This window comes from Tiliqua scincoides, chromosome 3 (assembly GCF_035046505.1).
Source record: "Tiliqua scincoides isolate rTilSci1 chromosome 3, rTilSci1.hap2, whole genome shotgun sequence".
Classification (NCBI taxonomy): Eukaryota; Metazoa; Chordata; class Lepidosauria; order Squamata; family Scincidae; genus Tiliqua; species Tiliqua scincoides.
Window position 1 is genome coordinate 208,274,422 of NC_089823.1, and position 25,245 is coordinate 208,299,666.

Here is a 25,245-nt window from a genome sequence, read left to right on the forward strand (position 1 = left end):
TGACAGTATAATGATCTATAACAGTATATATATATATAACATATATAACAGTAAAATTATCTAAAAATTCAACCAAAAAAAATAAATAAAAATAAGGGCACAATCCTAATCAACTTTCCAACTCTGACATAGCTGTGCCAATGTGGTGTGCACTGCATCTTGCAGTGGGAGGCAGACAAGGGGACCTCCTCAAGGTAAGGGCACGCTTGTTACCTTACCTTCGGGCTGCATTGTGGCTAGGCCAGTGCTGGAAAGTTGGTTAGGACTGTGCCCTAAATTACAGCCTAGAAAGAGCAAGGAAATTGCACCATGGTCAGGTCAAAGTCTTGCTGAACTAAATAAATTTTCAGGTGGCAAGACAAAGCTTGTAACAAAAGGACTTTTGTTAACAAATCAAAAGGATAGATTTCATGGGGCAGGGAGTTCCAGAGTTCCAGCGGGAAGGAGACACACGCATGTACATACACACAGTGGCGTCACTAGGATTTGAGTCACCCGGTGCGGGAGGCCTGCAAGTCACCCCATGTAGTGGGCGGGGCAATGCCCCAGATGGGCATGGTGATGTACCATTGCGCCACCCTCACGGGTTTTTTGGCTGTACCTTTTGTTATAACACAGATATTTCAATGTGGTTTGTTTCATTGCATTCTGCATGAAATTACACAGTGATTGATATATAACATGATGGTATTATTCCTCCAAATTCTGATTTTAGTGATTTTGAAAACTTGTAGAGTCACACCCCTGTGTCAACTTACTAACACCTTATTGCAGCAGTTCTCAAACTTTTAGCACTGGGACCCACTTTTTAGAATGACAATCTGTCCATGACCCATTGGAAGTGATGTCATGGCCAGAAGTGACATCATCAAGCAAATTAAAATAAATAATTAAATTAAAATAAAATAATTAAATAAGGGGTAGCCAGTCCTGTTCCACCAAGTGAATCTACTCTGAAGTAAGTCCTATTGTGGTCAATGGGGCTTACTCTCAAGAAAGTGTGGGTAGGATTGCAGCCTGTGAGCCCAATCCTATGCATGTTTACTCAGAAGTAAGTCCCATAGTGGTCAATGGAGCTTATTCTGTAGTCTGCCTGCAATAACCTCCCCCCCCCCCCAAAAAAAAAAAAAAGAATCAGTGAGATTTCCAGCCCTCCCCAGTGCCCAGTTAAAGTTCTTCTATTTCAGGCATATCAATACAAAGACCCACCTGGCTTTGCAAGTGCAAAACAGAAAACTTTCCCCATACCAGCTGAAGCCTCTTTTTTTTCCTTTTTAGTGGGGGGGGGGGGAGGCTGCCTCTGGACATTTGTTGCACTCCAGCTCCATCGGATCGGGACCATTCCGGTGTCCTCACATTCCCCTTTGCCTGGCCTGACCACCAGCCAAGGCATGTCTGCCTACTTGCGAGTAAACACAACATGCAGCTGCTTCACTTTCCATAGGGCTCCATAGACTTGCAGCTGTGAGGGGGTACCTCCTTCTCCTTGTTTTTGGGGGCTGCATTTATTGGATCAGGACCATTTTGACGTCTTTGGAGTCCTCTCAACCTGCCTCTCAGCCTGCCTTGACTAAGGCAAGTCTGCCTACTTGCGAGTAAATGCGACCGTGGCTTCGTTTCGGGCTCAGACTTGCAGCTGGGAGGGGGGAGCTTCTCGGGTGTTTTGGGGGGCTGCATTCATTGGATTGGGACCATTGTAGTGTCGTTGGATTCCTTTCAGCCTGTCCTTTCCAACAGACTATGGCAAGTACGCCTATTCGCAAGTAAACGCGCGATATGGCTCACTTTCACTTTCCATAGGGCTCCATGCATTTTTTCCTTCTGGTTTTTTGGCCATAACTTTTGAATGAAAGGAGTGATTTCAATTCTGTCTTTTGCATTGCATTCCGCTGGGAATTTTGCATCCAACGGCATATGGCATGATGGGGTAGCTCCTAATGCCGCGATGTTAGCATGTCCTCCCCCAAGGCGGTGTGTCTCCCGGTGCGGCCTGTACCACCCTAGCGACGCAAGTGCATACACACACACACACACACACACACACACAAAAGTACAGGTTGAGTCTCCTTATTCGTGTGGGTTCTGTTCCTAGAACTCACACTCATGTGGATGGCAAAAATCACACTATTGAAAATCAATTTAAAAAACAAAATCCCTTTGCTCAGGTAATTTAAAAACAGCCTTGCTGTCCTTTGTGATGTTAAGATAGAGTCATTAAGATGACAATCCAACCATCAGTCTCTCTCCAGGCCCTTAGAAAGGATTATCTTTCTTTCAAGTGTTCAGGGGAAGGGAGGGGGTCACTTGGAGAGAGAATGATTGATGAATTGTCAGCTGGCTGCCCTCTCTCTAACTATTGTAAAGGACCATTTTCCTTTAATTTAAAGGGCTCTTCTCATCATGTGGAGATCAAAATCTCTACAACAGTAAGAAAAGCATTTTAAAGGAGTACATTTTTCCCCTTCTCCAGGGATCAGCACATTCCTTCTCATTTGCAAGGGTCATTCATGTTGAGTCAAATCCGTGTATAAAAAAATCCGTGTATAGATAGGCTGGACTTGTACTAATTTGAACAACTACTTATGCAGTGATTCAGGGAGACTATTCTGCCTTTGGTCCCACTAACCCTGCAGTTTGTTTACTGTTTAGATATGCATCGATCAGTACTGCAGTTGGAGAAAATGAATAAATTTTCACTGAAATGAAAGAAAGTCACAGTGGCAGACCTCCCCAGCCCTGTGCCCTGGGGCAAAGGTCTGCAGTGGTGCCCTCCCTTGGGATGTCGCCACTTCCCCTTCGTGCAAATCTGCCTTCCCCCCACTTACCTGGGGTGCGATGGAACCTTGCATGTCTCTAGAACGCGTCAGGGAAGCCTCTCTGAGTTCCCTGACGCTTTAAACGGTGCTTCTGGAAAACCAGAAGCACCATTTCCAACCCCATCTGGAACCTCACAGAGGCTTCCTTGGGGTCCTAAAGGCAGGAATCCTTCGAGCCTGGGACATTTGTCCCATCAAATGAATGGGAGGTCCACCACTGGGAAGTCACTGCAGTCACCTGAGCTCACTTCAATCAATGGCCTGTTTGAGCTGCCTAAAGAGCAACAATTCACATGTAAATTAATTAAAGGCTGTTCTTCTAATACCTCCCCTCTCCTCTTTTTATAGGACAAGCAGGTTGTGCAGGTGTTATTGGCATGAAGGGGAGAAAAGGATTCCCAGGAGAATATGGCCGCAGAGGGTCTCCAGGTCTGTGACTTGTTACCTAACTATAATTCTTTATTTAGCTAGTTTTTTGTTCTATTTCCTCCCTGTTAATATAAAGAAAGTTGCCTTAAAAAAAATCAAAGCATTTTCCCAGGGGTATGGTGCATTGGCAGATTTCCTTGTACCTGAATGAGAACCAATTCTTATCTCTTCCATTCCCCAGGATATTCCCTCTGATATTATTTATTTATTTTATTTATAGAATTTATATCCCGCCTTCCTATCCTAACAAAGGGCACTGAAGGTGGCTCACAAATAAAACTGTACTAAAAATCTTGAGATGCCCCTGCCGAAAGGACTCTAAAGTGGTTCTCAGTTCCCAGGGGAGGGAATTCCACAGATGGGGAACCACCACTGAGATGGTCCTCTTTCTTGCCATCCCCCTCACCTCAGCTGGTAGTGGCACAGTTAGAAGGGCCCCCTCTGATGACCTGAGAGGACGAGTTGGATTTTATGGAAGGAGGCGATCCCTCAAATACCCTGGACCTGAGCCATATAGGGCTTTAAAAGTCAATACTATTGACTTTTTAACTATTTGGAATATTTATTTTATTTGAGGGACTTTTATGCCACCCTTCAGTTAAAAAAAAAAATCCTCCACCTAACAGGGCAGGTAACATACATTTCATTTGTATGAAATGATACAAAATATAATAAAGAAAATGCAAGATTTAAAATGTTGAGACCTCAGAGAAGAAGAAGGTACAACAAACAATAAAATCCAATGGCCCAATAAATATTATTCTGTTAGAATCAACTTCAATCTCATATGTCCATGTTGATGTCTTTGGGAGTCTGCAATGGTCTCTGTCAAACATTTTCTCCATATTAAAATTTTCTAAGGCCATCATATTTTTATGATTTTTTCTGATCTCAGGTGCATGTGTGAAAATGAATAACTTATAAGATTTATAATTTTCAGGTTCTGTTGGATTACCTGGTGGTGATGGATCACCTGGTGAAAGGGGTGATCAAGGACGTGATGGTATTCCTGGCCTCCCAGGAGAAAAAGGAGCACAAGGTATCCCAATAAAAAATAATAATAATATAATTTCATGCCATTTTTTACTTACTTTAATCTACCACAATCTGTGTTCGTTTTAAAAAAATTGTTATGGAATGCATGTAATGACAAAATCAATTTTAATATAATTTTGTCATTACATGAATTCAATAACATTTTCTTTTTAAACTAAACAGATATTGTTTTAAACTAACACAGGAAAAAGGGGCAGGAAGGAGAAGCCAAGTGGGTTTCATTTCTCCACTCAGGTAACTTGATGGGATAATCAAACCTAGGTTCTTAAGTTCAAACAGGGAAGTTCAGGTGTGCTTTTCTGCCAATTGGTTGCAAGAACCCTAGTGCTGGAACACAGGAACATCCACTTACTCTCCAGTAAATGCAAGGACCAAGGATCTCTTGGACAATGTAAGTTGCTAGTGAAAGGGACTGTAATCCTGAATAGAGCATAAAGGAAATAACTATTATCTTGCTTGGTTTGCTTTTTTTCATCCCAAGCAAGCTTGAAAACTTCCACAATTTAGCAGGGAGACACACTGAGGGGAGAGCTTGTAAATTTTGTTCTTGATAGCATCTCAGCTCCATCTGCTGAGTTACTGTATCTGTTTAATCAAGCTCTGCTCTGGGGCCATCAAACAAAGTCAGCCATCAGTGCCCATCCAAAGGGTACTTTTTCTACTCTTTCTCCTCATTTGGTTTAATGTTTCTTTTGGATGTTTAATAAACTAGTTACTTTTTGACCGTTTGCCTGCCTATTCGTGTTCATGGGTAATTCAGCAGATTGCCATGTCTTTGCCCGGCAAATACTACTGTGGGTTTGGTTTTCAATAAGAACTCTTAGGCTTCAGTGCTCCCCTGGAAGAGGTTTTTCCCCTAGACCCCTTCTGGCCAGACTCTGCAGCCTGAGTTGGTGGCAGTGGTTAAACACTACCAAGGTTTTCCTCTGTTCAGCTGCTAGTCTAATAAAGGGAAAGTAGGGAGCGGGAGAGGGTGTGTGTTCACTAACCACTAGGCTCTAATAGCTTTGCTCAACCTGCTTTCTCTTGGATGCTCTTCCCATGACATAATAATAATAATTTTGTTTTAAAAAACTTGGCACTTTAGGGCACGTTTGCAACAGCAAGTGTGCCTTGGGATTGGGATTGGGCTGTAAGATGTCTCAAACATATTATACATGGTGTCTCTTCTTGCCCACAACGGACACTGATACAAATATAATTAAATATATTAATGTTTAGATAATTAAAAAGTGCAAATATACATAGTATAATCCGATAGGTTAACAACTAGTGCTTAAGGACTTTTGAGTTTAATACAAACTATTATGGTGCAGGTTCTCCAGGACAACCAGTTCCTGGTCCTCAAGGTATTCCTGGTTCCAAAGGTAAAATGTTATTTCACAGTTTCATGGTTTACTGACTAAAAATGGTTTTGAAGAATTGTCTTATGTGGTGATCTACAACTTTCTTCAGTCAAGAGAGAGAAGTCTTAAAATGAATTTAATTCTACTGAATTTAGTGAGAGTGACTTACAGCACAATGCTATGCATCTACTCAGAAATAGGCCCCAGTTACATGGAACTTATTCCCAGGGAAGTGTGTACAGAACTGAAGCCCTACCTTAGTTCTAAACATTCATGCTTATTGGGTTTGTGTTTTGAGCTGTTGGGCTCCTAAAACTGAGCAGAGGCTTTTACAGTTAGCGTCCTATCCCTGTTCATTTGGGTAAAACAAGGCAGTGGGGGAGTTGTTGAGCAGTGCTAACAAAAATGCAAGAAAGAGGACAACAGCAGAAGATGTGTCCAGGAAGCAACTAGAGCTTGTGGATCACCCAGTGAACTATTGTCCCAGCAACTTTTGGGCGGCAACCAAGGCTTTATATAGAATGCTTTGCTGCTGCACCTTTCCTATTGTACTAGCAGGTCCCTGTTCCTGGTGAAAATTTTTCCACTCAAGTAGGACTTCAGACTGAAGTGACTCATGCTATCAGCTGAACACTACACCATTGGGTCCAAGCATTGGTTTGGTTTGCTGCCATCTCTATTTTTGAGATCCCTGAAGGGATTTGGAGAGATTCAGATCTTCCTGGGAAATTGTCTTAGCAGTCCTTCAGAGTGCCCTACCTCCCCCTGGCCCTGGTTCATGCTGGGGCACATGATGGGATCTTCCTATGTCGTCTGTTTCCAGCTGCAGGAACAGGCAAATCCAGATATTTAGGTACTCTCCACAGCTTGTCATAATTTCAGAGAAAATTGCTAGTGTAGAAACACCTTTGTTTGTTTTTGTGGTGACTGAAATGACAAAAGAAGGGAAAGGGTGCTCTTTGAGAAACTGTGTATTCCAATGTGAAGGAAAGTGGTCAGGAATGGCCCATCCATTAGGTAAGGTATTTGGTGGGGGTGAGAGGACAGCTGATTTGGGTGCCTTTCACCCTGTTGCAAGTCTGCTGCTGCCACTACGTTCCTCCAGCCTGCCACAGATGTAACCCACATTTCTCCATTTTCTAGCCACCCAAAAGCAAGCAAAAACTAGATCACCCTCCTCCTTATCCTGTTTCCGTAGTGTAGCAGTTTCCTCAAATGTGGAACTGCAGGACTTTTGGTTTGATTTTCAGGGAACAAAATCAAAGGAACTTCTTTGTTCTTATAATCCTTTTAAATCGAACCAGAAATCCTGCTTTTCTGCAATTGAAAAAACTGCACAAGAAATATTAAGCAGCTGTGTTTTTTTTTCTTTTTCTGTAATGTGCTAAAGTGGTGGATTTGAGGTGGTATTGGGTGGCATGCTAGATCACGCCACTGCTTCAAGTGGTTGTTTTATTGAAGGAAGATTAGCTCTGAGAAGGACATTACTTTGCCCAGAAAAGTGCAACAGTAATGTAACCAGATAGGCTTGTAACACAAGCTTTCTTTATAACATGGGCAGCCTTTTCCTACCCAATTCCTCCGGCACTGATGCAGCTGCACCATAGGGACATGCATTGTATCCCATGCAAATGTTTCAGGTCTCCTGAAGCCTCCTCAAGGCAAGTGAACATTTCTTTCCTTGTGCTGGGGCAAGCATCTGCTGCCCCAATGGGTCTACTGGGATCTGCACCAGCTACTTTACTGGCACAAGTTTGAGTGGACCCTACTAGGTGGATCAAGGCTGGGAAAGGAGGATAGGATTTTGGTGGCACAGCTACCACCATTACTGCCCCTTTTCAGCCTTGACATCCCCTTCCAAGCCCTGATCTCTACATCATTCCTCCTACCCCCCCCCATGCCCACTGAATACCACTAGGGCTTCTGCTGTGTTGCCTGGGTGTAGCCCAATAGGATTGGGTCATAATTCAGGATTACCATCCCAGAGTATTTTCTATTACACTAGAAAATATTTATACATTCTACTTTGACAGAATTCCAGTAGGAATGTCACATATTCTTTAAAATTATCTTAAAGCTGATTAGTATGCCACTAATTGAACATATATATGTCCTAGGTATCAAAGGAAAAGCTGGACTACCTGGTTATCCAGGATTGCAAGGTACTAAAGGTCTTATGGGGGATGCAGGACCAAGTGGACCTCCTGGTTTACCTGGACGACCAGGACCTCCAGGACAACCAGGCATAATACTTCCTAGCCAAAAAGGAAATAGAGGCCCCCCTGGTCCAGATGGAAAACCAGGTAGGAAGGGGTTATTTTATAGACTTACCCTTCTTTCATATTACAATCATATCTATACCGAAAGAAGCAAAGGACTAAGAGCCAAACTACATACCATTAAATGCAGTTTAGTCCTCAGGGGGCCTACTCAGGATTGTGGTGTGTGGGGGAAAGGCTTTTAATTATTTCCCACTATTCCATGGTATCAATGAAAACCTATACCCCCAGAACTGCTAGTAACCTTGAAAAAGAAATATCAATTGGTATCACCAGCTTTTTCTCTCTTGGGGCTAATAGTAGCTTCAGTGCATGCTCTTCATTGGGCATAGTGCAGTAGGAAAGAACAAAATCTGTCTCCCTGCATACTTGTTTGTCTTAACACACACACACACACACACACACACACACACACACACACACACACAGCCAACCTACACATAGTCATAAATCTCATGCTTTTGATAGTAGGGCTGTCATGCAGAAACCGTAGTTGATTAAATGTATTGTGATTGTTTGATTAAATCTGCATACATGTGCATATAATTACAACATAGTTTGAAAGAAAAAGGCATACCTCTTTTTTATATAGTGTATGTATATACCACAGCAGGTGCCATCTTAGAAGACCCATTGCCTGCATGAGAGTGTGAAGGGAAAATGCCTCTTCTAAGATGGTGCCTCATATTTTCAGTTTTTATAGTTACAGGTGTGGTCCACTGATCCATGGTGTTCCCTGTGCCCATTATTTTTGTTTATGTTGTTTAAAGTTGCGCAAAGGATCATGTATCTTGCTTTAAGGATCCACCTGTTAATGTTCACATTAACATTTGTCCCTTCTAGCTGCAGGCTGTCTGCCTGCTTGTCTTGTTATAAGCTTTCTGCTCATAGCACCTAGTTAAAGCAAGATACACAATCCTTTAGCTTAAACAACATAAACAACAGGGAGAGGCACAGGGGGCACTGGGGACATGGAGATAGGGTTCCCCCATATCTGTGATTTCCTGTATTGATATGTTGTTATTATTTATGTGATTATACATGGAATTAAAATTCTAGCAGGAAAACTGCAGTAGTATGTGTTGTCTACAATACATACACTTAATATACTCGGTTTTGCTAAGGATTGTTGGTTTTCTTTTAGTGTTCTTGTGTACTCTTCCTAGTTTAAAATACAACTCCTAATTGCATTTATTAATTCAGGTTTGTCTGTCTGTTTGAATAAAGGTGTCCCTGGTATTCCAGGACCTGCTGGACTACCTAGCTACAGTATTAAAGGAAATAAAGGTGATCGAGGAACAGATGGCTTACCAGGTCCACCTGGAACTAGGGGTGATATTGGTCTCCCCGGATCAACAGTAAGTGAACTCTATAAAATTTTCCATTTTATATGTAGAATGGGGGCAGAGGGGTGTTCACCAGGAAAACCAGAATAAAATTGCTGCTGAAGAAATCAAGTTGTAGGTGTTGGTGTGTAAGCATTAAGGGCACAATCCTAACCAGCACATAGGCCGGCATAAGTCCCCCAGGAGGGTCACAAATGTGCCGTAAAGCACGTTTGCACCTCCGTGGGAGGAAGCTGCGTTGGTGCATGTAGATGTGCTGACACGCAGAGGCCAGCAGAAGCCTCCGTGGCGGCTTCCTCACCGCCACTTGTGTCAGCGCGCCCGCGCCGCCACAAGCGGCAACGGTAGACATGGGGGGACAGGGAGGAGGTGGGAGGGGGCATTTCTGGGCTGGGGGAGGACAGGCAATTGGCAGCCCTGTGGGCAGGAGCGTGGGGAGCCGGGGGCGGGGCTGAGACCTGGCAGTTATACCGGATCCCAACCCCCGTCCCCACAGAGAACGGAGCGGCTTCAAGCTGCTCCGCTCTCCTCGGACTTGCACCACCTCTGGAGGTCCAAGGAGACCCATTGGGGCGAGCAGCCCTTACCCAGGGGTAAAGGGAAGAGCTTCCACTTGCCCCTAGCTGAGCCACTGCAGCCAACGAACCTGCGTTGGATGCAGTGCAAGCCTCCTGGCTTGCCTGCTCCAGCGCAGGTTTAGCGCCCTAAAAGGTATAAAGGTCATTTTAGTGCATTTGCTGTTATCATACCAGAGTAATGTACCAGCTGTTATCATTCCTATATATTTATTTATCAATAACAAGATATTCACCAATGGTTAAGGCAATATCTAGTCCGCACTCCTTGATATGTAGGATAGCAAAAACTCTGAAGATACAAGTGGAGCTAGCCTTCCTTGCATTATGTCTAGACACCCAAGTATTGCAATTTATGAAACTCAGTAATCCCTCTCGAGATCAGTCCACTGTTCATAAAGATTTGAGTTGGAGAAATTAATGATTCAATGTACTTCCAGACAGTTCAGCATTTTAAACACAAGAGGATCCTGTATCAACATTTATCCTTCTCAACAGTGGTGGAAGTTTGGACATTAATGCTGTCTAAACAAAGTGGTTTTATTTTTTTACCTTAGAAATGCAATACCTGCATAGTGGAATTGCAGCGGCTGCCCATAGAGGGGGGTCATCAGGTGGGAGGGAGGAGTGCTTAATTCCTCTGGTACTCACCAATGTTCTCCTCCAGATACCCCCCCTTTAAGACTTTTTTGTCCCAGCTGTACTGACTTGGGGCCCAGCTAGTGAAAAAAAGTTATTTAAAAGCTTCTGGAGGCATATTTTTCAGAGAAAAAATGATGGCTAGGAAAGGTTAACCAAAACCCTTCCACCTGCCAATCCTCTCTGGCAAATGTCCCCCTCCCATCCATACATTACTATTATGTAGGAGACAGGGTTAAAAACCCCATGTTTCAATTCCAATATTTTTTTCCTACTCTGTCCTTTGTCAAAAAGCAATATTATTATTGTAGACAGCGCCTGTAGGGTACTTAACAGCCCAACCCTAACCAACTTTCCACACTGATGTAGGTGCAATGCAGACCCGAAGTCATGGAACAAGCATTCAGTTATCTTGAGGAGGCCTGCCTCCCCAACACCACAGAATGCAGCGCACACCCCATTGGCATGGTTGTATCAGTGCTGAAAAGTTAGTTAGGATTGGGCTGTTAGTGTTGGAAAAAGGGGTCGAGCAGAGTCATATAACAGAAGACCCTTCTTCTGATTGCTTCCCACCAACCCCATTAGTTTGCAGTTTAAAGGTTTCAAAGAAAAATACTTATAGTTCAGAAATGTGTGTATCTCTGTTGAGAGTTCAGGTCCTAAACTTTGGAATAGGAAATCCTAAAGCTACTCGCTTTGCAGGAGTGTGTGAGGCTTCATGTCATGGTCGGCTGCATGCAGCTGGTCAAAGCTCATGGAGAGATGTCCTGCTCATTAGACACTCAGGAACAGAGAGAGAGAAAATAAGGGGAGGAAAGAAGCCAGGTAGGGACACACTTCCATAGAACAAAGAAAAATATAGTACAGGTTGGAGACAGGTAGTGTCTGGGTCATCTGCTTCCTAGACAATATACCACCTCCTACTGTCCTGCAGGGGGAGCTGTATCTGCTTTCCAACACTTAGAGAGAAAAATAGGTTGAAGGTGAGATTGCTACAGATCTGAACTCTGGAAATCCCTGATGTGCTCTGAAATATTAAAATCAAGTTTCTTGAAGGAACTGTGATAATTGTTATGATTATTCTGCATCCATCCCCCCACTTCTCAGAATCTGCTAGCTTTGCCTCACTGAAAATAGTGTGCTGTGTATGGTCACTGATATAGGATTCTTTTTTCATCTTGTTGACTCATAGGGAACTGAAGGTATCCCTGGCTACCAAGGTCCTAGAGGTGAACTTGGTTTTCTAGGATTCCCAGGTCTAAAAGGTATTTGATGAATTTCAAAAGCACGTACTCTCATTTCTTGTATGCTCCTTTCACTAATAAACTATCTAGTTAAGGTCTGTGAATCCAGAGTGTCCTCTGCAGAACAGGTACTTTAGTGGAAGCAGCTCTGCAGTTTTTGTGTTGGTGGTTTTTTGGGGGGGGGGGCGGGGGGGTTGGTTTGGTTTGGTTTTTTGTTTTTCCTTATCAGGATTCTGAACCAAAACTAGACTGGTAAAGAGCCAAACTGCATTCATCTCTGCTTTTTCCTAGCTAATAAACCCAATGCAGAAAATTGTCTGTATATACAGACTGAACTAGAAAAGAGTAAAAATCAACATGATTCAAAAAGTTGTCATTTATATTCATAGAATAAATATTAGCTATATTGTATCAAATTTGCTTTGTTTTATTTTTGTACTTGTAGGAAGAAGCTCAATTTTAGGAGCTGTAATTATAATTATGCATGACATTGTCAAGCAACGGTTTCTTTTCATTGCTAGAATCAAGCTAAGATGAATTGCAGCTTTCTTCTGGATAGTTTAGGTGCATGACATATCTGAGCTCTTCTATAAATTACAGCTTAGATTATTTTAATGCATTCAGCCCTTGAAGATGACTTGGAAGCTACAGCTAGTACAGAATTCTGGAGCCTGATCCTGGCTCAGGCAGACCACAAATAGCTTGTTATATTGGTTGTGACTCATCTGCTTTTTAGTGATTTCTTATATTTGTGCTTTATCACATTGATATGTGACTAAATGTGAATGGATAAATTTGAATGCTAAGTTACATAGTCTAGGCAGTTTCTATCAGCTTCTGAGGAACTAAGAATCCTCAGGATCTTTTACAACGTTGGTACCACCAGTTTTCTCCAGTTCAATGCATGCATGATGGGGCTGGCTGCCATACTCCCAATCACTGGGGGATCAGCAAAGATACTAGGCAGGCTCAGCACCGTCAGTGCTCCCTCCCTTGTGTGGGACAGCCAGTGAGAGGCGGATAAGGGTCAGATACTGGACATAAGTTTGGTGGTTTGTACATAAGGTTGGAAGGGGACAAAGAATTGGGTTAGGATCTGACATACGCCAGTGCTACCAAGATATGCCCGCTCCCTCTCCCGTTCGCCCATCTCCCCATCCAGAAACAAGTTAGGATTGAGCTGCCTGGCTTTAGTCCTATATACACCTGAAATTACTGACTCTGTGGGTCTTACTTATGAGTAAAGATGCACTGGATTGCACTATGAGTTAAACAGTAATCTAACTCCTGTTGGGTCCATGTTCAGTAAGACATGGCCCTTTGAATCCATGAGACCAACAGATGCTGTTGCATCAGGCACCAGAATGGTGAAGGATGCCCATCTCTGTCCACATACCTGCCTCCACTGCTCCTCCTTCTACTCTGATTGGAAAAGGAAAGGGGGAAGAAAAGGAATGGGAAATGTGAAGGAGAGGAGAGTGCTGAGCCAGAACATTGGAGAGTGGGGGGACCAGAGACTGGTACATCATCAGGTAAGGAGGGCAGCATTTGGTGTGCCACCTCGGGTATCAGGAGATCTTAGGACAGCCCTACCCATTAACCCAATACTGCCTTGAATGCCTCAGATTGGAGGGGACAGACAAGATATAAATATTTTAAATAAATAAAATAATCTGTGTTTTATGTCATATTTCCAGGGTCCATAACCAGAGAGGCCCAACTTTTGAGCAAAACTGGTACTGAAATTGACAGGGTGTTGTGATACAAACCAGTCTGAATACACTGGTTGAATACACTGTATATTAACTACTGAAGGATTGCACACCAAAATGAAATGGACTCCTTCACTGGATTGACTTTTGACATTTGACTCTTGACATCTTGACTCATTGACATTTGTAACCAGACACGAGCTAATCAAGTAAGATCTTCTTTTCAGGAGAAAAAGGCAATCGGGGACCATCTGGGCCACCAGGAATGGCAGGACCTGAAGGGCCAAAGGGACTTCCTGGTAATCACCATCTCTCTATATCTACTAATCCATTTCATCCCTCTGATTTTTTAACATAAAACAGCTCATTCTTTTTATATACTTTCATTGTTAGGTCAGCCTGGACCACCTGTGAAAGCTATCTCTTTCCCAGGAAACCCAGGACCTGCCGGACTTCCAGGCATCCCAGGAAATCCAGGAGATCCAGGTCCTCGAGGACCACCTGGACCACCAGGTGTGGATTCATAATTTGCCCACTTTTACTTCCCTAATCAATGAGAGGAATAGCAGGAACAGGGAACATGTCTATCATATCATATATTAGGAATCATATCACTGGAGGGAATTGAGGGAACAGTATCTTGCTGTCATAAAATAGCTATCAATGGCACTTGCAGTGTTTCACCACTGGCCGTTGTGCAAGAGGTGGCAGTGCCACAGTCTTGTACCAGAGCTTACTGCCCTCACTGGACCTGGTAAAACAGCAGTGAAGGTGGGATGAATGAGGCAGAGAATGGGGAGAGGGGTGGATCTGGGCCAGGATCCTATGCCCCCTTCCCAGTGCCACCAATATCCTATGCCCCCTTCCCAGCCTTGATCCACCTTCCCACATCCACTTGGACTTGCATCAGTTAAAGTACAGCTAAATAAATGTTCTCTTACCTGGAGGAGACCTCCAGGACTCCCCCCCCCCTCCCCCCATGATGCAGCACATACTTCTGTGGTGTGGTTGAATTGGCAGGGAGGATTTAGTTCTGACTGGGCTGTAAGTTTTTTTTCTAAGACTAAGCAACTTCTTCAGCTTATGATGGAATGTTGGTAGTTGGGGGGGGGGGGGAAATGCACCTTCAACTATGAACAGAGTTGCTGAGTAAGTCCAGTTCACATTAAATGTTTCCATTTAATAGTACATAATGTACAACAGCAAGCTCCATGTTCTCCCTTATAAAAAATCTTATAAGGAATGCCACAGTTCTTAAGAAAAGGCATAGTTAAATAAAATGGAGTACATTGCTCTGATAGCAATGAAGTTCACTATTGAAATCCACTATTTTTATTTTAAAAAACATTGTAACAGATTTTTAAAGTTTTTACTGGTATGTTTTAAAGTGTTACTGGTATGATCTCATTTCTGTAATAGTCACACATCTAGTACATAAAATATTCTTGTCATCCTATTCCTAGTTTGCACTGAAATCTGATACTATTAAAAGTTTCTAATTACAAAGCTCCATTTTCTTCCTCGCATTCTGATGTCGCATTAAAAAAAATCCAGATTGTACATACATAGTTGCAGCATATTAACATGCATTTCCTTGTATGAATCCAGGGCGTCCAGGTATAGAAGGCCAGCCAGGCAGTCGTGGAATTCCAGGTATTCCTGGGCCACCTGGACCAAAAGGAGACAAAGGATTTCAAGGACAAAGAGGTATAGGACAGAAGGTGTAGACAGCAATGTACAAAATACTCGTACTTATTCCACATTTGCATCTTTGTCGTCATCAAGTATTAATTTGCGTACGCAGTCCAGAAACTTTTCTCAAAATCTCTGTGTTCAATTATACAACCTGTTACCTAAATCACCTTGAGGCTGCAATCCTATACATACTGTCTGGGTGCAAGCCCCATTGAACCCAGTGGGACTTGCTACTGAATGGAATTGCAAAGTAAATTACTGTCACAGTTCTGGATTTCACTCCTACCACTTGAACTGTGTATGAGCATGTTTCAGTACAGTGTATTGTTATATTCACTCTGACAGCAGCACATTTCAAGACCTCAAACTACAGTAAATTTACCCAGCTTCTCCAGGAGTTCTGTCTTTAAGCCATGATGATGACAACAATAATAGCAACCAATTAAGGAAAACACACTCACAAGACTTCAAAAATTTTCCAAAGAATAAATAATAAAATTCTCCAGCATTTTGAAATCACATGTGCCCTGGTTTCCAGATGGTATGTGCCAAAGGTGTCTCAGTGTCATCAGCAGTCCCATTTAGGATTGGTATAGAATCCATTTAGCCTTAAGCCTTATCTTTTTTTGTTGTGAATAATTTCCAAATTCTCTCTAGATGTTGATTCTTTGGATGTTGATCTCAGTTAATCAAAACCGTAGAAACAAATAACTACCTGCTGTCTGTAATGGGCCATGATGTGGGACAAGACATATTTTTTAAAATTTAAGCCCCATCACCATCTGTGTGTCTTTCCTTTAGGATTGCACTTATTGTGAAATATCAGACCTTTTATTTTAAAGGTATACCACATTACAAAATACTCAATATACTACCGCATAACAGACTGCCTTCTGTTATTTATTTCTCTTGTTTGATCTGGCAGACCTAACAGAGGGTGCCAATAGTTACTTTCTTTCTTTAATGTAACTGAAATATCTTGATATTGCAGTTTCATTTTTGCTAGGATAATCACAATTGTGCAAATGCTAATTTGTGTCTCCATATAATTTGTATGCATGCACATAGTACATTTATACACGTGTATTGAGTGTGTGTATATATAATATATATATTATCAAGCTATTTTTATTGATTCACTCATAGGTTTACCTGGATTCCTTGGTTTTCCTGGTGTACAAGGGCTGCCTGGATACCCTGGAGGCTGCTTGTCTGACCTGACAAATAGAGGCTTCATCTTTTCCCGTCACAGCCAGTCAACACAGATTCCTTCATGTCCATCTGGGACAACTCAGATTTATAGTGGTTATTCTCTTCTTTTTATACAAGGGAATGAGCAAGCACATGGACAGGACCTTGGTACTTGTATAAACATATGCTTCAAATCATTCCTTAGAAACAGAATATTTTTATTCAACAAGACAATTTGATGGTGTAAAAACAAACATTTCATTATCTGGTTGAAAGGCAATAACAAATAAATCTTCTCTAATACCTACTCACACACAGGATGAGTGTTTACAGAACCAGCAGTATGCAATGAGCCTCTAGTAGGTATTTCAGATGATGAGAAATTTGGAACAGGAATCACAGACATCGGTAACAGAGGCAAGATTTCTTTGTGTCGCCACTTCAGTTTACACCCTCAGTTCTCTATGCGCCACTATTGCTTTTGCTGTGCCAGTTACAGTATTGTAGAAACACTGTGAAGGAACTTATTGCAACATTAACTACTCACTTTCAGTTGGGGTCCTTTTGAGAGCCAAAAGGTGAAATAGAAATGTTTTATTCAGAAGTCAAGTTGTTTTCTGCCTATTTTATTTTTATGCAGCATCTTCATCTCTCTCTCAGCCACCGATAATTATAGTTCTGCATCCCTACAAGGCAGGGCTTTATTACAGTTCAATACATACTGCTGATTGCATTTTGCAAGATGGCTGTACAGATTGCCACAGTCCAACGATGCTCATCACGGCTTGTTTTCTGAATCTTCTAGGTACAGTCGGTAGCTGTCTCCAGAGATTTAGCACCATGCCCTTTTTATTATGCAATCCCAGTAATGTATGTAGTTTTGCTTCTCGCAATGACTATTCATACTGGCTGTCAACCGCAGAGCCAATGCCAGCAGATATGGCACCAATTTCTGGGAAAGATTTGGAGCCTTATATCAGCAGGTAGTATTTTAATACTTTGAGTTTCTTGTCTGATTGTATTTCATGTTAGTTTATTTGGATTAGCACAGAATAGGTTATGACGATCTCGGTCAACCAGAACAGCATTGAAATTTGTGAAGTGTGTCCTCTTCAGTTTTGCAAAAGGATGTATATAGGGTGAATCCATGAAGTGTTAAGAACACCAGAAAAATAAGAACATTAAGCAAAACAGATTATTTTTAAAAAATTTAAAAATATTTAATTTAAATGCTACCTGGAGGACAGCATGGTGCACTTAAAAACTTGTGTAGCTAGGAATCAGGGACAACATTGCTAGGCAGCTGCCAAGGGCTCAGAGTCCTTAGAAGGGGCCACTCTATGCCCATAGCCTTTGTATAGTAGCATCAGAATGACTGTCTCAGGGTCCATTCACTCTGGAGGGAACCAATGCAAGGCAATTTGCTGAAGGCAATCTAAAACCTGGAGGTGGCCCTTCTATAAAAAACAATACACCGTGTTTTTTCTTTCTTGAATTTGCATACATGTACTTGACTTATATACATTCTTTTGATTACAAGATTCAATTTTTCTCTCTTTGCAAAATAGACACACCCACACAGCCTCTCAGTTATTTTTCAGGGAGTTGTAAAAGGGGACACAAATATTTATATAGCTGGAGCAAGTGAAAGAAAGTGAAGCCTAACAGTTGGTGTACAAGATGCACCCCCTCAGAGTCTTCCATCTAGGTTTTGAGCTGCCATTTGTTCACCCCATCTTAGGAATCATACTATTTTTTTTTTAATGTAATCATTTTATAACTCCTGTTGTAGGTGCATCGTCTGTGAAGGCCCTGCAATGATAATAGCAGTCCACAGCCAAACTACTTCAGTTCCATCATGCCCTCAGGGCTGGCAATCTCTTTGGAAGGGATTTTCTTTTGTAATGGTAAGCAGGAAAAATAAACACTGTTGGGACACTGATGAAAGCCATGGGGAAAAAAGTAGTTTCCAAAAAAGTAGTCAGTAAAAGAGACATTTGGAAATCTGGGTCATAATATTACATTGCTTTTTTAATAGCAGTTAATTAGAAAACACAGTCCTAGCAGAAATCCCAAATAAATATTGACTGAACATCTCTGTAGCCACAGCACTGAATCTTTCAGGGATTGTGTTCCCCAGTCATGTTCCTTTTTCAGGCAGAGCTAAGGGTAAAATGGGTTTGTTAGCTTACAAAATAAAGAGATCAAAAGCAACTATCAAGGATAGATTGGCTGTTGGAGGCCTTATGAAGAGATGTTTACTTATCTAAAGGAATGTTTCATACAACTCATGGCCACTGCAAATGATCTTGACTTACTTATGCTTGGCCCAGTATGAGTAAAGTGGTCCAGGGAGTGCAGTGCCAACTAGAAGAGAGGCAGAATCAAAAGATGAAACTCTTGTTGCAATGAAGAAAACAAACCAGAGTCTGGGACAAAAGAATTAGAACACAGAACTGGAATAAGTGTAGGCCAAAATCCAAAAACAAATGAAATTCTTATATAGAAGCATGAGGTCAAGTTAGGCCACAGCAACAGTGTTCTTTTGACCAGGAAAAGATAGATGGTCTGTGTTTATATTCAGCTTAACTAACTTGGAAACCATAGGCAACCTGCATATCACTGGGACTTCCCTATTCCAATCAGCAAGTTGTGAATCTAAAACACGTTGTCCCACGTAGTTCATCAGGACAGGTTCCAGGATCAGCCAGTCCTCAAAGTTCTTGACTCTGTCCAGCATTAACCTGAGCCACATGTGTGCCTGAAGCAGCGCATTCTCTTTGCCACTCCTTTTCTTTTTTTAAGCACGTGCACCAACCTCCTGCTGCTCCCCCACTCTTCTCCCCACCTCTCATCCGCCTCCAGCTGCCACCCACATAATTAGGTGCATCAGCCTCCCTCTCTCTCACTTCCTGATTTGAAAACCAAAGAAGCAGGCAGAAAAGGAAGTGTATGGATGGAAGGAGAGGAGTTAATTAATTAATAACAGTGAATTAATTGTTGTTCTCTTGTTCCCTTGCTAAGTGGTGAAGAGAGCTTTTTCAGACATTAAAAATGCAATATACACGTTGAGCCTCACTCGTGTGGGTTCCATTCCAAGCACTCACCTGGATGGCAAAAAACACACTATAGCAAATCATTTAAAAAACAAAGTTCCCTTGCTCCAGTGATTTAAAAACAGCCTTGCTGACCTTTGTGATATGATAAGAGACATCAAGAAGACAATCCATCAATCAGTCATTCTCCAAGTGCTTAGAAAGGTGCTTCACTCAGTCCCTCCCTTCACCAATGCAAAGTGATCACCTTTCTTTCACATGCTCAGGGGAAGGAAGGGGTCGCCTGGAGAGAGAAGGATTGATGAATTGTCAGCCAGCTGCCCCCCCTCAATAAGGAGGCTATTGTTAAAGCACTGTTCAGTTTTTTAAACTGATTTTAAAGGGATGCATTTTTCCCCTTCTCCAGGGACCAGCGTATTCCTTCTCATTTGGAGTCGCCATTCGTGTTGAGTCAAATCCGTGTATAAAAAATCAGTGTATAACAAAGCTGGACCTGTACTGTCAAAGGTCCTTTGACATTCCTGTGCTCATCTTCATTTAATCATAATGGTTCATGGAAACATTACCACAAGATTATTTAAAGTTTCCACCTCCTATGCAGACTAGCTTGTGTTCGCTGTTTTTGGTATCCTTGTTCTGGGATGCATCTAGCATCAAGATGAATACTGTACTTTAAACATAGATTTTTTTAAGACCAATATTTCTCATCTGCAATTCAGAAACTTACCAGTGGAATTATTTTCATGGAAGACTTTATTGTTATAGTATACAGGTGCAGGCTCAGAAGCTTCTGGACAAGCACTGGCATCCCCGGGTTCATGTTTAGAAACATTTCGTGCCATTCCATTCATCGAATGCCATGGCAGAGGGACATGCAATTATTATTCAAACTCCTACAGTTTCTGGTTGGCTTCACTAAATCCCAAAAGGATGTTCAGGTATGCTTGTTATGTCAGTAAGTCTCAGAGGTGTTCCTACCTACAGCAAAACAGTACACAGTTGGAGCTAAACAAAAGTTGTAGTGCTAACAGACACTCCACAAAAGGGCAATTCCCTTTCCCAGGCCATAACAGTATTGAAGATAGCTTCAATGCCAGTCCATTTATGCAGTCACCTGATGTGGACTGCATTGGTAGCGGATTCAGGGTGTCTTTCACCCAGATTCTGCCACAGCTTCCTCCCACCAATGCAAGCCACTCTGATCTGCTTCCCACTCATTCAAGGATAAAGCGAATCCTTCCCCTCCTTACATCACTTTCATGAAAACTGGAAGTGCGAGACTTCCGGTTTCATTTACAGGAACAGCGTGAGAGTTTGCACCATCCATGTGTAAATGGAAGTTCCAGACTTAAGAACATAAGAACAGCCCCACTGGATCAGGCCATAGCCCCGTCTAGTCCAGCTTCCTGTATCTCACAGCGGCCCACCAAATGCCCCAGAGAGTACACCAGATAACAAGAGACCTGCATCCTGGTGCCGTCTCTTGCATCTGGCATTCTGACATAGCCCATTTCTAAAATCAGGAAGTTGCACATACGCATCATGGCTTGTAACCCATAATTGATTTTTCCTCCAGAAACTTGTCCAATTCCCTTTTAAAGGCATCCAGGCCAGATGCCGTCACCATATCCTGTGGCAAGGAGTTCCTCAATTTTAGTGGATGTCCCCTGGTTCTGGTGTTATGTGAGAGTATAAAGAGCATCTCTCTATCCACTTTATCCTTTCCATGCATAATTTGAGGTTTCATGGCAGTGTGTGAGGAACACAGTAAAGATTTGGGTGTTAATTTTATGTAGGGAAGAGTGAGAGACCCAAGATAGCATCAGGCAGCGTTCCACTTTGCACTACCCCTGGACATCTTCATGCATGTCACATCCCCTCCAAGGATACTGCCTCCTCCCCTATTCTAACTTGTTAATCGCTATATTAAATTTCTTGCATCTCTGTGGTGTGGGTCTCTGTGGGATGGGGATGGGTCATACAGGGTTCAGGAAGTGGTAGCAGCACGAATGAGAGCTTCCCGGTAAGGGTAGCATTAGCACGTAGCAAGCAGCTGTCCCCATCTGTTAGATTGTTATATGGGCTCTGCTGAGCCACTGTTAGAGTACAGTACCTCACAACACTGAACTGCCTTTGTACCTTTATTAGCATGTAGTATGCAATGCTCTTTGTAGGAAAATAAATGTATGGATATATGACTTGAATACTGGGATGATACCCATCAGGATGCAGTTCTGTTGTCTTGTGTGCTCCCTGAGGCATCTGGTGGGCCACTGTGAGACATAAGAGGCTGGACTAGATGGGCTTTTGGCCTGATCCAGCGGGGCTGTTCTTATTTGGTTGGATATTGTCAGAGGCGTAGCTAGGTCATTTGACACCCGGGGCCCATAAATTTTTGTCACCCCATATGACTTAATTCAGTGGTTCTCACACATTTAGCACCAGGACCCACTTTTTAGAATGAGAATCTGTCAGCACCCACTGGAAGTGATGTCATGACCGGAAGTGACATTATCTAGCAGGACAATTTTTAACAATTCTAGGCTGCAATCCTACCCACACTTACCCAGGAGTAAGTCCCATTGACTATCATCGTTAAAAGAACATACAGAGTAGCTTGTTAAAAGTACATGTCTGTCACATTTCCCCAAATGCAGTCACATACCATGGTAGCATCAAGTCTGTTAGATTAAAAATAAAATATTGAAATGAATGGGGACCCACCTGAAATTGACTCGCGACCCACCTAGTGGGTCCTGACCCACAGTTTGAGAAACACTGACTTAATTAATTAGGGCCCAATCCTATCCAACTTTCCAGCACCAGTGCATCTGCAATGCAGCCCCATGGTAAGGGAACAAATGTTCCTATAACTTGAGGAGGTCTCCAAGACTGTCCCCCCACCACAGGACACAGTGCATGCCCCATTGGCACAGCTGCACCAGCAAAGGGAAATTGGATAGGATTGAGCCCTTAATTATTAATTTAATTCACTTTTTATACCACCCTTCCTCTAAGCAGCTCAGGGTGGTGTACATGGTTCCTCCCTTTATTTTGTCCTCACAACAACCCTGTGCGGTAGGTGAGACAGAGATACTAATAGTCATGACATGGAATGAATAATAATAATGGCCAGAAAAATAAATGGAGTGAATATTTCCCCATAAGCAATGGATGAAATTCTGCATCAAATGGTATATAACATGATGGTATTATTCCTAAAAGCCACACTTTCCAGAATGTTGGTCACTAGGATGTCACCCCTCCCCCCAGGATGTCTCATTGGCCTGTTTTGAGTTAAGGCAGTGGTTCTCAAACTTTTAACATTGGGACCCACTTTTTAGAATGACAATCTGTCCAGGACCCACTGGAAGTGATGTCATGACTGGAAGTGACATTATCAAGCAAAATAAAATAATTATAAATAGTTTAAAGAAAAACAGATAAATAAGGGAAAGCCAGCCCTGTTTCACCAAGTGAATTTTCTCTGTAGCCTGCCTGCAATAACACCCCCCTACAAAAAGAAATCAGTGAGATTTCAGCCCTCCCCAGTGCCCACCTTACCAGTTCAAGCCTCTGTTTTATTCTTTGGGGGGGGGGTTGATGCCTGCAATAACACCCCCCACAAATAAAGCAGTGAGATTTTCAGCCCTCCCTGGCGCCCACCTTACCAGCTCAAGCCTCTGGTTTATTCTTTGGGGGGGGGGGGGTGCTGCCTTCTGGAGCATTTGTTGAGCTCCACTTTCATCAGATGGGGACCAGGCAACTAGCCTTGCACTTCCCTTTGACTGACTTGACCAGGAGTCAAGGCTCATCTGCTTACTCGCAAGTAAACACCACCCTGTGGCTTACTTTCGCTTTCCATAGGACTCATTATATTCGTATTCTTGGAGGGAGGGACTTCCTTCATGGGTGTTTTTTGGGGGCTACTTTCATTGGATAGGAACCATTCTGGTGTCATTGAATTCCTCTCAGCATGCCCTTTCCGGCAGACTATGGCAAATTCGCCTACTCATGAGTAAACGCGCAATATGGCTCAGTTTCATTCTCCATAGGGTTCCATGCATGCATTTTTTTGTTTTGGTTGTTTGGCCATAACTTTTGATGGAAAGGAGATATTTCAATTTGGTTTTTTGCATTGCATTCTGCTGGAAATTCCACATCCAACGGTATATGGCATGATGGGGTTACTCCTAGCCTTCGGGATGTTAGTGATGTTGGGGCATTTGTGGTGTTACATCCCCCTGCTAGCTACGCCACTGGATAGTGTGTTAGTCATACATTGCTAACATTTATGTATAAGTCAAACACATTTGTGTTTTGCTAACTGCCTGCCATCATGAACTCTATTTAGCTGGACGTGTACTGTGCCCAGTTATTACTAACCTCTAGTTCTGTTTTCAGTAGTTTCTCACCTTATTTTTAAAATATGAGACCTTTTCTTCCTTTTTTTCTTTTTAAGGAAACCGTTGCCACGGACTCTGAAAGCTGGAGACCTGGAGAAAATAATCAGTCGCTGTCAAGTCTGTATGAGGTTGCCCCACTAAACAAAGCAACCATTAGAGAATTAAGCTCCAGTTCTGGGGCACGCACACACAAAAACTACCTGTATCAAATCAAAAGCATTTTATGATAATAATGTGTTTTAACTAAGCCAATCTGTGTTTCTATGTGAACTTGAAAATGCCAGTGCTGTACTATAATGAAATAGTGCAATATTTTGACTACTTTGTTTCTGGTAAAATGCAAAGCACTTTCTTGAGTTATATTGTTTGTACTGGCAGTCAGCACTGACCCATCCATGAAGACAACTGAAGTGGTCACCCACTTGCCTCCATCTCCTTCTATTCCCTGAATTAGAAAAGGAAGAGAGGAACAGAAAGGAAAAGAAAACATGCAAGGGTGAAGAATGCTGAACTAGAACATTGGAGAGTGAAAGGAGCAAAGGCTGGCACCTCATTGTAAGGGGAACAGTATTTGGCATGCTGCTCAGGTGTCAGGAGGTCTTGGGCTGGCCCTGCTGGTAGTAATACAGGGTTGTCACCTGCTGAACTGTGCCACTCCTGGTCCATGTAAGTTATAAACTAAGGTGTTCCCAGATTTTATCTGGAAAAAATAGAGCTGCCATCTTGGTACTTTTCTAACTAAAATGGAATAAACATGGTATTAATGTTGGTTTAACATGTTCTTAAAGCAGAGTCTATTTAAGTTGAAACTCTGACAACATAAGGAATCAAGTATAAAAAAATAAAAAATCAAATCTTAATGCAGCTTCTGAAATTTCACCAAACGTATTCCAGCCTCACAAGTTATCCTTCCTCTGGTCAAGAAAGAAATAACATTTTTGCATCATAAGAACAGCCCCACTGGATCAGGCCATAGGCCCATCTAGTCCAGCTTCCTGTATCTCACAGCGGCCCACCAAATGCCCCAGTAAGTACACCAGATAACAAGAGACCTGCATTCTGGTGCCCTCCCTTGCATTGGCATTCTGACATAGCCCATTCCTAAAAATTTATGAGGCCTTTCCTCATAAGGAAGGTGCCCCAGCCCAGTAATAATCTTAGTCGCTCTCTTTTACACCTTTTCCATTTCCACTATGTCCTTTTTGAGATGCGGCGACCAGAACTGGACACAATACTCCAGGTGTGGCCTTACCATCAATTTGTACAACGGCATTATAATATTAGCTGTTTTGTTCTCAATACCTTTTCTAATGATCCCAAGCATAGAATTGGCCTTCTTTACTGCTGCCACACATTGGGTCGACACTTTCATTGACCTGTCCACCACCACCCCAAGATCTCTCTCCTGATCTGTCACAGACAGCTCAGAACCCATTAGCCTATATGTGAAGTTTT

The 25,245-nt window shown here is 42.4% G+C and overlaps 1 protein-coding gene across 1 annotated transcript in view; it reads left to right on the forward strand.

The window, feature by feature from the left end:
- Positions 1 to 23,931, forward strand: part of COL4A3 (collagen type IV alpha 3 chain) — a 96,832-nt gene extending 72,901 nt beyond the window's left edge. The window contains exons 39-52 of the mRNA XM_066621517.1: positions 3,165 to 3,245; positions 4,186 to 4,284; positions 5,618 to 5,668; positions 7,765 to 7,950; positions 9,154 to 9,284; positions 11,679 to 11,751; positions 13,670 to 13,741; positions 13,836 to 13,955; positions 15,051 to 15,149; positions 16,284 to 16,496; positions 17,134 to 17,311; positions 18,121 to 18,235; positions 20,150 to 20,322; positions 23,847 to 23,931. Coding sequence (XP_066477614.1) covers positions 3,165 to 3,245; positions 4,186 to 4,284; positions 5,618 to 5,668; positions 7,765 to 7,950; positions 9,154 to 9,284; positions 11,679 to 11,751; positions 13,670 to 13,741; positions 13,836 to 13,955; positions 15,051 to 15,149; positions 16,284 to 16,496; positions 17,134 to 17,311; positions 18,121 to 18,235; positions 20,150 to 20,322; positions 23,847 to 23,931 — 1,676 coding nt within the window. The remainder of the gene's footprint in view (positions 1 to 3,164; positions 3,246 to 4,185; positions 4,285 to 5,617; positions 5,669 to 7,764; positions 7,951 to 9,153; positions 9,285 to 11,678; positions 11,752 to 13,669; positions 13,742 to 13,835; positions 13,956 to 15,050; positions 15,150 to 16,283; positions 16,497 to 17,133; positions 17,312 to 18,120; positions 18,236 to 20,149; positions 20,323 to 23,846) is intronic.
- Positions 23,932 to 25,245: the final 1,314 nt, after the last annotated feature.